Raw genomic sequence first — 12,288 nt, forward strand, 5'->3', positions numbered from 1 at the left:
TTTTGCATGAGAGTTTACTGTTTCCATCATAATTAAAAAGAAAAATGTTTTTTTTTTTTATTTCCTTCCAGGATATCTTGTTTTCTAGATACATTTTTCCCCCAAAAAAAGGGACCTTTGTTTTGTCCAATCAGCCAATTTTAAGACCTTTATTGAAGAATAATTTGGCCACAACCTGATTCTGACCCATATTTGGAAACCTTTTCCAAGAAATTATACAGTTAGCCAATAGGAACGAGCGTGCAGCGTCATCAGAATTGCTAGCTCATCCACAAAGCCAGTAACAGCGGATAATAGCATTTGGCTTATGGAAGCAAAATTAGGAATGGGAGTTCCTGTTTGCTTTAATGTTCCATGTGACAGGATATTCCTTTATCATTTAGAAGCCACATTGTTCCCTGTGTCCTGCAGTCTTTCCAAAGTGAAGGACTGGACTGAGGCTCCAGCGAGTTTCTCTAGGACTTCCATAGCCGCAGTATTTAAATCAGCACTGTTTTCTTAAACCCTTGGAAGAATAATGCAATATCTACAATGATTGCTTCCATTCTACTTATACTTCTGCAGGTGATCCAGCCGACACTTCAGTTGGGTAAGTCATTAGTGATCTTGTATGTTTCCATGGTTTTTTTCTTTTGCATTGACGACCAGCACAAGCAATAGGGCTGTGTTCACCATCTACTGTTTGTTTCTTTAAAATTTTTAAATTTCAGTATCTAATGTAATCTAACATCAGTTTAAATGATACCATCTTGGTGATATTAGTATGTGTTAAATGATAATAATAGGAAGTTGATTTTTATGAACACGTTAATTGCATACATACCTACCTAATACCTTACCTGATAAGTTGCTATTTTACCTGTTGGGTATAATTTTGTCTATATATTGGATGTGGTACCCTATTACATTAATCCATAGTCTTCTCTAGTGACTCCTAACATCAGATTGGCCAAGGCTCTATAGAGGATGGAAATACTTAAACTTGTATGTAAAATACACTATATTGTCAAAAGTATTGGAACACCTGCCTTTACACGCACATGAACTTTAATGCTATCCCAGTTGGCCCATCTTTTGCAGCTATAACAGCTTCAACTCTTCTGGGAAGGCTGGCCACAAGGTTTAGGAGTGTGTCTACGGGAATGTTTGACCATTTTTCCAGAAGAGCATTTCTGAGGTCAGACACTGATGTTGAAACGAGAAGGCCTGGCTCGCAGTCTCCCCTCTAATTTATCCCAAAGGTGTTCTATTGGGTTGAGGTCAGTACTCTGTTTAGAACATTTAAGTTCCTCCATCCCAAACTCATTCATCCATGTCTTTATGGAACTTGCTTTGTGCACTGGTCCAAATCATTTGGTGGAGGGGGGATTATGGTGTGGGGTAGTTTTTCAGGGGTTGGGCTTGGCCCCTTAGTTCCAGTGAAGGGAACTCTTAAGGTGTCAGCATACTAAGACATTTTGGACAATTTCATTATCCCAACTTTGTGGGAACAGTTTGGGGTTGGCCCCTTCCTGTTCCAACATGACTGCACACCAGTGCACAAAGCAAGGATAAAGACACGGATGAGCAAGTTTTGGGTGAAGGAACTTGACTGGCCTGCACAGAGTTCTGAACTCAACCCGATAGAACACCTTTGGGATGAATTAGAGGGGAGACTGCGAGCCAGATCTTCTCGTTCCAACATCAGTGCCTGACCTCACAAATGCGCTTGTGGAAGAACAGTCAAACATTCCCATAGACACACTCCTAAACCTTGTGGACAACCTTCCCAGAAGAGTTGAAGCTGTTATGGCTGCAAAGGGTGGGCCAACGCAATATTGAACCCTACAGACTAAGACTGTGAAAGTTCATGTGTGTGTACAGGCAGGCATCCCAATAATTCTGACAATATAGTGTACCAATGGGTACAGACAGATTTTACACAGTATTTGCAAGTGTTAAGCAGCCTTATTAAAGTTTTTTGTTTTTTTTTATGTAAACTTAATTTCCAGAAAGGGAATGTAAAATTTAGATATAACGGAGGGTGCTGACTGTCACTTTAAACAAGCTGCTAGCTTTTAAATACTTTACTTAAGTCGGATGTCAAGTTGTTTATAGTGACAGTCAGTCCTACCAATAAAATCTATGCTTAGAGCTCGTGCATACTAGATGTTTGGCGTTTTTTTTTCCTGCCTTCAAGAAAGGCAGATAAAAAAAAAAAAAAACACATCCAGTGTGTCTGGAAGCAGTGGCATTTTGGCAGAAAAAAACCTTAACACGTCAAAAAGCATGTTAACACTAGGCACATTTGGAGCTTGAGCATTAATTCATTTCAATGGCCAGAATAAATTATTACAATGAAATGAATTAACACTGAAGTGCTTGATGCACCTAAATGTGCCTAAACGCATTACACACATTTATGAGAATTTTTTTTTCTGCCGAAACGCTGCTGCCAGGAGGAAAGGAGTCTAGAAGAGTTAGCAAAACGTCCATCCAGTGTGCATGAGGCCTTAAAGTGAACCCCTGTCCAGATCATGGCTACTAAAGTATGTACTTTTACCAAATAAGAAGTAAAAGCACTTAAGGCAAAGCCCCATTAAACAGTAAAACAATTCATTTTTAAAATTTTAGAATACGTGCATTGCAATTTTAGCTTTAACCTCCCTGGTGGTAATCCTAACTGTGACTCGGGATAAATTTCAGTACCATTAGCGGTAACCCCCAGCCACACTCGGGATTGCATTGCAGAATCCTGGTGCAGTGTACTTACCTGGTCACCAGGATCCTGCGATGTCCCCCTGCTGTGTCTGCGGGCTGTGTCCTCCGCCCGAAGCTCTGTGTGCCAGGCTCCGTTCCCTGCGAGCGTCACAACGGATGCATTAAGGTGAAAAAAAAACACAGGGTTTACAATCCTCAACCCCACTGCTTTACAACTTTATTTTTGTCCTAATCTGTTTGGATTTATGATTATTATAATTTTTTCTGTAATATTGATCCTGTGGGGGGGAATCGATCACAACTGGGGCAGACAGAATCTGGAGCAGCTGTGCATGGCAACCAATCAGCTTCTTTTTTCAGCTTGATCAGTTAAAGTGGAAGTGCAGTCTGCTCACATAATTTGTAATAAAAACACCTTTGCCATTCTGAAGCTTCCCTCCAACCACTTTGCATATTATTTTATATATACTGAGATTCTGTACTTGCCAAATATGCTGCAGAAATCTCCCTCCACTAAGTCTTGCTGCAATCATTTTAACTGTGGGAAGCTGAAGCTGCTGCCTGTTCACTTCCTGAATTTACACAGACACAAACCTGCAGCCCTGCAGCTCTCATTGGACCTCTTGTGATTTACCCCCCTCCTTTCCTGGCAAACTCTCACAAGAGTAAGAGAGAGAGCTGTGCAAGATTTAATAAGCCAAGGCTAATGAGCAGACAAGAAACAGGAAGTGGGCTGTATAAGGTATTTACTGGCTGAAAAAAAAAAGTTTTACTATCCAACGTTAAAACAACAAGGGCAGAAGATTTAATAGATGGAAAGATGAAAAAAGGACTAAAGTGGATGTAAACCCTTGCATATACCCAGAGAAGTGAACAGCATTAGATGATACACAGACATGAAACAAATCTCCTTATATAAGTTTTACTTGTATATCTGCTGTCTTCAGCTTTCTACACTCTTTGGAAAGTACAGATCATGTTACAAATCTTTTTTCCTCTTCCAGCAGTGAGTGTGGAGTCTGGGCTTATACTGTGTGTGAGTTGATTGGAGGAAAGTCACCCCCCCCCCCCCCCCCACCAGCTCCACATAGGCAGAGGAACGAAGGAACATGCAAAGCTGTACTGTGAATAGACAAGCTCTCTGCTAATCTACATCTAAACTCCCACCCGACACACATTTTCAGAGATAAATAAACACTACAGATATGTGCATACCTCCCAACATTCTGAGATGGGAATGAGGGACACCTACTACCAAACGTATGTAGGCATAGGACACGCCCCTGCAACACCCTCTTAAAGGAGAATTAACCAAAAAAAAAAGGTTAATGAAATCCATAAGTGCTTTTTTAACACTACTTTTCCTTTATATTGTTTTTTAAAATATACAAATGCAGCAATTTAGAAACACTTTTTGAAAGATAAAAAGTGAATTTTATATACATCTATATAGATCAGACCAAAATGAGGGACAAATGAGGAGGGAAGAGGGACAGAGGGACATTGCTCCAAATCAGGGACAGTCCCTCGAAATCAGGGACAGTTGGGAGCTATGTATGTGCCTAGGTCAGATTTCATGAATGAGGTTTACAACCACTTTAAGCTTTGAAAATGAGAGCTAAAAACAAATTGGCTGCCATGCACAGCTATGCTAATTTCAATAAATTCTCCTCAAGAGTGCATGAGTTTTTTTTAACCAAACTTGTTCTGTGAACTGTTTTATTTGTACATAAAAGGTGTCCAGCCTCAAAGGCTATTATGCCTTGCTTTCATGGTGCAAGATTCCTATACATACTGTAGCTCTGAACAAAGTCACAACAACTAGCTGATTTAATACTTACCTTGGATGTTTGTGAAATAAGGGTGGATTTACTAAAACTGGAAAGCACAAAACCTGGTGCAGCTCTGCATGATACTCTTCTAACTTCAGAAAGTTCAAATACGTTTTTACAATAAAATATGGAAGCTGATTGGTTTCTATGCAGAGCTGCTCCAGATTTAGCATTTTCCAGTTTTAATAAGTCAACGCCACAGTACTGTATATAGTTATAGACCATAGGTAATAGAGAGCTCCATCATATATAGTTATGTAGGTAATAGAGAGCTCCATCGTATATAGTTATATAGGTAATAGAGAGCTCCAACGTATATAGGTAATAGAGAGCTCCATCGTATATAGTTATATAGGTAATAGAGAGCTCCACAGTTGCAATGGATTTTTGGTTTCAATTTAGTGGTTCTACTTATGATATCAGTATACTTTTATGTGCAGGCATCCTTGTTGTTATGTATATGTTGCTTATGATTGCATCACAAATGGTACACCTTGACAAAGGACCATTGTAGTTCCCTAATGTGGTTTTAATTATTCTTTATTTTTCAAATTTTCCAAAGTTTACACACAACAATAGTATATATAAACCATTCCTCATAATAATAAATACAGCATCATTTCTTTTAAGAATGGTCTTCCTCCCCCCCCCCCCCCCTACCCTTCTCTCACTCGATCCTTTCTTTTTAACTAACATTCCAGCATCTTCAAATAATTTTCAGTTTTTCCATATTGTACCCAAAGCCGCCACTTATTCTGGTACCTCCCCTCCAAATTATCCAATTTGTACATTGTCTCTTCAATAATTCGTGTCCTTTCTAATCTTTCTACCCACTCCTTCATCGAGGGAGGATCCGATCTTTTCCATCTTCGCGGTATCAGTGATTTAGCAGAATTCAATAAACAAGGGATCAAAGAATACCCATACTCCCTCTCCCCTTTATCCAGGTCGTGAAATAAGCATACCCATGGGTCGCTCCTAATCCTTTCACCTGTTATTTCAAAGATAGCTTCTATTATTTTCTCCCAAAATGTCTGTATCTTGGGGCACTCCCACCATATATGAGCAAATGACCCCACCCCCAAGCAACCTCTCCAACATGACAAGGGGGTCTCACTGCATATTTTATTTCCTTGTTGTGGGGTTATATACCACCTTGTTAAAAGTTTATACGACATCTCTCTTGTTTGTGAGTCTATAGCAACCGAGTAAGTTCGTCTAATTATCCTATTTCTGTGGTGGTCATTACTTAAGGGCCCAATTTCACTTTCCCACTTTTCTAAGTAGGGGGGGGTAGTTTTGCTCTATTACTTCTATTAGGATTTTTATAAAGTTTTGAAATCCTTTTTTCAAGGCATTGACGGTTCGCTAATAGCTTCTCCAATGGTCTAAATTGTTCCTTACTCCGTAATGGCTGTGTCCCTAATGTGGTTTAAAGCCCAACTCCAGGAAAATGTAAAATTGTCAATTGCGGTGGGTTTGAGGGCTTTTTTTTGTCCAGGGGAGAGGAGAAACACTTTTACTTATCTGATCCTCCACAGCAAATGGAGCCCCCCACCTACACTTTGGCTGTGGACTGTTACTTGGCATCAACATGTCCAATGTGTCCTGATTTAATCCTGATTATATCAGTATCCTAAATCGCTAGGGCATAGGGCAGAAGATACTGCAGAGACTGGTTTAGCAGAAAAGAGGAGCAGAGAGTCAGGTAAGTAAACCTTCTTTTTTATTGTTCCCCTAGACCTAAATGAGCACCGTAGGGGATAATTTTTTTAATTGCCCAAAGTTGGGTTCTAAATGTATTTTTTCTTTATCAAGATTAAATACTGTAGGGAAACTGTGAATTATACAAGATGGTATTCATCAGGACCTTGTAGTCAATATCTTTTTGATTAGCAGCTGATATTAATCTTTTTTCATTTCAGAATCAGACACATTTTTAATCTACAATGAAGACCACAAGAAATGTTTACAATCTCAGAAGAACATCATTATCGTGGCTCCCTGTAATGAGGACAATAAAGCACAGAAATTCCGCTGGATCTCTAAACACCAGCTGATAAACGTGCAAGAGTCCCAGTGCTTGGGGGTGTCCGCTAAAAAAGACACGGGCCTTGTTAGCTTGTTTTCATGTGATGGAGTTAGTGAGCTCCAGAAGTGGGAGTGTAAAAATGACACTTTGTTCGGGATTGTAGGAGATGACCTTCATTTGAACTATGGCAATGCAAAAGAAAAAGTGATTATTTATAAAGGAATGGGAGGCTGGAGCCGGTGGAAGATCTTCGGAACGCCTGATGACTTGTGTATTAAGGCCTATGAAGGTAAGGTGTTCCATTAAAGTACCTGTCCTGAGAGATATATGGTGGTTGTCATTGATGACCTCTTTCTTAAAATGCTAGTTATCTCATACCTCCTAACATTTTGAGATGGGATGACCAAATGTATGTAGGCATAGGGCACGCCCCCTGCTACACCCCCTTAACCTCCCTGGTGGTAATCCCGAGTCTGGCTCGGGTTAGGAATTTACTAGTAGGAGCGGTAACCCTGAGCCAGACTCGGGATCGCTTCGCTCGATGCAGGGGAGGACACAGGGAGACTTACTTATCTTGTCCCCTGGATCCAGCGATGTCCTCCGCGCTGTGTGATCGAGCTGTCCTCCGCTCGATTCACAGTGCCGAATGTCGCCGAGCTCCGTTCCCTGCGACGTTACGGCGCACGGGAGTGGAGAACGGCAGCAAATTCAAAAAAGTGAAAACACACAGATTGCAGTGCTGTATTAAAAAATACACCCCCCCTTTGTCCCTAGTGGGCTGTGCAATGCCCCGCATGCACTTTTATATTATAAATACAGTTTTTTTCTGCCTGGAATTTGGAGATTATCCATAGCAACCAAAAAGTGTCCCTTTTTCAGTGTTTTAGGATTTGATTACATTATTGAATAATTTTTATTATTCTTTATTATATTATAAACTTTATCATACCCGGGATGTCTGCTAGACTCTGGTTTGAACAGATTTAAGAGCGTTATTCCTAAGAATTACAGGACTACAAAATAAAAGCCAGATTTCCATGCAAAATAATTGTACCGCTTTCAGCACCTTATTCCAGACTGAATCATACCGCCAGGGAGGTTAAAGGAGAATTAACCCCCCCCCCCAAAAAAAGGTTAATTAAATCCACAAGTGCTTTTTTTACCACTGCTATTCCTTTATATTGGCTTTTAAAATGTACAAATGCAGCAGTTTAGAATTTGGATAAAAGGTTTAGCACTGGGAAACACTTTTTGAAAGATAAAAAGTGAATTTTATATACAACTATGAAGATCAGACAAAAATTAAGGACAAATGAGGAGGAATGAGGGACAGAGGGACATTGCTCCAAATCAGGGGCAGCCCTGCGAAATCAGGGTCAGTTGGGAGCTATGGTTATCTGGCTGTAGCTTTAGTACTTCCTATAGGCTTCCCACAGTTAGACTGAAAACTACCTTGGAGGTGTGAATGTGATTGATGATACTACAGAAAGCTTTGAAGTTACACAGCATCAACTTCGAGAAGTACATTCTCAGTGACCATGTCAGATACTTTCTGGATACATGCTGCAGGGTTAGGTCTTATGCACATTGTGTGTTTTTTTAATGGTGCTCCTAGGGGCATCTGGCATTTTGTTTTTCTGCCCCTGTGCCCCTTTAGCCTATGTATCCATGCACACATAGGCAATTTATAGGAGTTTAGAGGCAGAAAAAAACTCAACTGCCAGTGCATCCAGGACCAGCAGCATTTTGGCAGGAAAAACGCTTGATGCATGCACATGTGTTTAAATGCGCATAGAATAAATTATTATTATGGCCAGTGAAATGAACTGCTAAGTGCTTGATGCTTATAAGCATGTTTAGCATGTTTACAAATGTCAAGTATTTTTTCTTCCAAAACACCACTGCCAGGAGGAAAGGCATCTAGAAGAGCTGGGTAAATGGCCTGTGTGCATGAGAAAACATAGATTAGGATCAATTTAAATGTCAGCTGTGTAGCATTTAAAGCTCACAGACTGATTTCACTTTTTGTTTAAACCCTTGGAGCTGGCCGTATGCAAATATGCAGCCTCTCGATGGGTGGGCCTTGGCGCTGAGCGCCCGAATATTTGCATGACTTCATGTAAATACAGCTGTGCTGAGAGTGCGCTCCCGACACAGTTAATGGCGGCTAATGGAAAGCTCCTGGTCATCTGGAGCTTTCCAATCATGTGACAGCCATGACAGCCAATCATGGCGGTCAAACGATCATAAACCCTGCCTCGCCTCCCAGCATCCTAAACCCCATTAAAGGGGCAGCTCCAAGGGATTAATAATATTGCTCTTTAACCACTTGTCGACCACCAACAGTACATTTACTGTTGGTGGGTGTCTCCCCTAGGCACCATGATGTACCCGTATGTCGCAGTGAACTTCCCGGCTTAGAGGTGCATCTGTGCAAGCCCCCTGGTTATCTGTGCTGTGATTGGGCACAGCACAAGTTTGTTAGCAGATTACAGCCAATCATTTTGGCTTTATAACTGCTGATTGGCTGTGGCCAATCACAGCACAGGGATCTGTGTGTTTGTAAACACAACACTCTGGTTGGATTTCTCCCTGCTATCGGTTACTGTTCAGAACTGAAAGCAAGGAGAGACCCAGCCAGATGATCTGTGAGTAAATGCAGCACACATACACTTGCATACACTTGTTAGGCACACAGTTAATCCCTTGATTGCCCTCCTGATCACTCCTCTCACCCAGCCAGTGTCATTAGTACAGTGTCAGTGTACAGTATTATCACTAATCACTGTATTAGTGTCACTAGGGACATCGCTGTCTGTTAGTCAGTTAGTGTCCCTCCCAGCTAGTGTCAGCATCAGACTGCCCACCACAGTCACACTATTAGTCTCTAATCACCCCCATGACTAGTTTAGTGTCTGTACAGATCATTATCTTGATCACGATCAGAACTTTATTAGTGTCCCCAATAATATAGTGACTCCAAAAATGCAGTGTTAGCAGGATCAGCCCTGATCACTGCCAGTACTTGTGACATGTAGCACAATACATTTTGGCCTAAATTTATGAAGAGGTTTGATGTTATTGGATATGTTTTAGAAAGTAGAAAATATTGCTTTTTCTTCAGTTTTCAGTATATTGCTGTCCTTCACTGGCTCTAATCCTGAGAACTAAGAAATCACATGACACTAATCCCTCAATTCTTGGGTCTACTCTGAGCACAGAGCAATGGCCATCAGTCATCACTCCGTGCTCTGCCCCTCCTGGCAGGAGAGGGGGTGGGAGCAGCTGGCTCAGGCTCTCAGTAGCATGCAGGCAATCAGGAACCCGGGCAGATTCTGACATTATTATCAGGATCCCTCCAGAGTCTGGAGCAGCTCTGGGACATCGGTTGACAGTGGACTTTAGCACACTGTCAGCTGATTCTGGGCCACAGAAGTGCACAAGTTAGTGCACTACTGTGACCCACATGAAAAGTATGGCCAAAGGTGCTTTGATCATACCTCCCTTTTAAGTTATGCTGCTTGTGTCTCGTATTGTAAGAAGATTATATATTATCTTCATATCCATGTTTGACAGGGCTCTGCGACATACAATTTAATTAAAATGAATCTGTAATTCTATTTTGAGTGTATTTGTTTTATATTTGTGTAGTTATTAATTCTATGAGTAAAAGCTAAAAATAAAGGCGTGATATGCTCAAATGTTTTGCAAAATTCAGTATAAACCTCACCAAAGTGTAATAAAGGATTTATATAGTGAAGTCTAATTCAATGCCATCATCTATTTCTGAAGATATTGTACAATGACTAGAGGAACGTGTACCCAGAGGTTTGAGGTGGGCACGTTTCGACCCACCTGGAGTGGTAATTGGCTAGCTTATTATCAAGAAGTTGGTACAGCTTCTAACATTAAAAACGTATATTAAAACAATGTCTAGCCAGCTAACTAATAAGATCGAGTAGACTGTAGAACAAATATTTTAAATATTTTTTAGGATGTTCTGGTAAACTTGGATGCATGCTTTTTTCATAATAATTAAATGCTGTGTAGTCAATGTCAACTGCTGGTGACCATATGGATAGTGTTTCTTAAAGCGGGAGTCCGCCGGGAGTTCCGCCGTTTTTTTTTTTAAAAGCCAGCAGCTACAAATACTGCAGCTGCTGACTTTTAAAATAGTGACACTTACCCGCCCAGCGCGCCCGCGATATCGGCACCCGAAGCCGATCTCTCGATCGTCTCTCCGGTGCTGCCGCCGCCATCTTGGGTATGGCAATCAGGAAGTGGAGCCTTTCGGCTTCATTTCCCGGTTCCCTACTGCGCATGCGCGAGTCGCGCTGCGCAATAAGCATGGTCCCCGCTGTCTCTGGGATCCATGTGTTTCCCAGCAGGCAGCGGGGGACTTTCGGAAAGGGGTGTAGATTCTGCGAAAAGGGGCGTACCTTCTGCAGAATCTACGCCGGAAGTGGGTGCAGATACCTGTACTGTACAGGTACCTGCACCCCCCTCCCCCCTGAAAGGTGCCAATTGTAGCGCCGGAGGGGGGGAGGATTCCAATGAACGGAAGGTCCACTTTAGGGTGGACCTCCGCTTTAAGAATGATTTATCATCTGAATTTGTAGTCTTTACAATGGCATGTTTATGCTTTATGTAAGTGTTTTTAGATACATTGTTGCTGGTCATTCTCTTCTTTTCTCTTCAGCTTTTCAAGTGTAATTTCATTTTCCAGTGAGTTGGTTTTTCTAATAAATCCAAACTAATCCAGCTTCATCTGGGCTTGTAGTGAAAGTCTGGGCTTCATTTGTTAAAGTATCCATGTGTTTGTTTTGCCCATAATATTCTTGAATCCTTTGCCAACACCAAGTTCAATGTGTTGAATTATACACAAAATTAAAATTTGCATCAATGTGTTAACTTCAGCAAATGTTTTAAGTTGAATATGCCTTAGTGATGTGTTTGATAAAGACTAGCAGCATGGGTAAGAAAACTTCTGCTTGGTAGACATTCGGATACAGAGGTAAGGTAATGGACTGGACTGAACTGCAGTAACAAGTGCCGTGCTGTTGAGATAATCTTCCCCTGAAAATGTCCATGCAACCAATACTTGGAGAGCATTTAAATGGCAGTCAGTTTGTTTTGGTTGTAAATTATTGGTGGCCTAGAGTAGGAGGGTCCAGCAGTAATCTGGGCCCCCATGTCTCATGGGCTTTGGGTGTTCAGTGAGACCCCCTGTGAACTTGGCATAGAACCACTGTAGACAGGCCTCTTGTAAGAGTGCAATGTGTGATTTCCATTGTGGCCCTAAGGCCAAATTTAGTTAGAAATCTGGGAAATTTAGTGAATGGGAGGGATGGTTACTTCCAGTCTGTGTTAGATTTCTTGACTGCTGGATTATTTGTTATTAATAACATATCCAAGGAAGCAGGAGCTGTCTACTACTTTGAGGTCTTGATCAGTCTTTACAGCTCAGAAGTGGGTTGTCTTCATTGTTGGCATGACCTTCGTTTTCTAAAGATTTAGTTGAACTTCCATCTTTTTCTGTGTTTTTTTTTTTTTTAATTTCCCTATTGTATGTGGTTCTTGAGATATTCTACATTTTCAGCTATGAGCGTCATGTTATTAGTACATCAAAGATTGTTGAAAATGTATTGCTTCATTACCTGGACAGAAAAAAATGGCTGGGTGGAAACTAAGCCTTTGAAAAGAAAAACTTGCTTATCAATTTTC

At 41.0% G+C, this 12,288-nt stretch overlaps 1 protein-coding gene across 1 annotated transcript in view; it reads left to right on the top strand.

Annotated features, from left to right (window-relative positions):
• Positions 1-395: 395 nt before the first annotated feature.
• The window catches only part of MRC1 (mannose receptor C-type 1), a 178,554-nt gene continuing 166,661 nt past the window's right edge, over positions 396-12,288 (top strand). The window contains exons 1-2 of the mRNA XM_077490910.1: positions 396-589; positions 6,458-6,853. Of these exons, the coding sequence (XP_077347036.1) occupies positions 532-589; positions 6,458-6,853 (454 nt within the window). The 5' untranslated portion in view covers positions 396-531. The remainder of the gene's footprint in view (positions 590-6,457; positions 6,854-12,288) is intronic.

This window comes from Lithobates pipiens, unplaced genomic scaffold, assembly GCF_037356315.1.
Source record: "Lithobates pipiens isolate NorthernLeopardFrog02 unplaced genomic scaffold, aLitPip1_a1.2 Scaffold_19, whole genome shotgun sequence".
Lineage (NCBI taxonomy): Eukaryota > Metazoa > Chordata > Amphibia > Anura > Ranidae > Lithobates > Lithobates pipiens.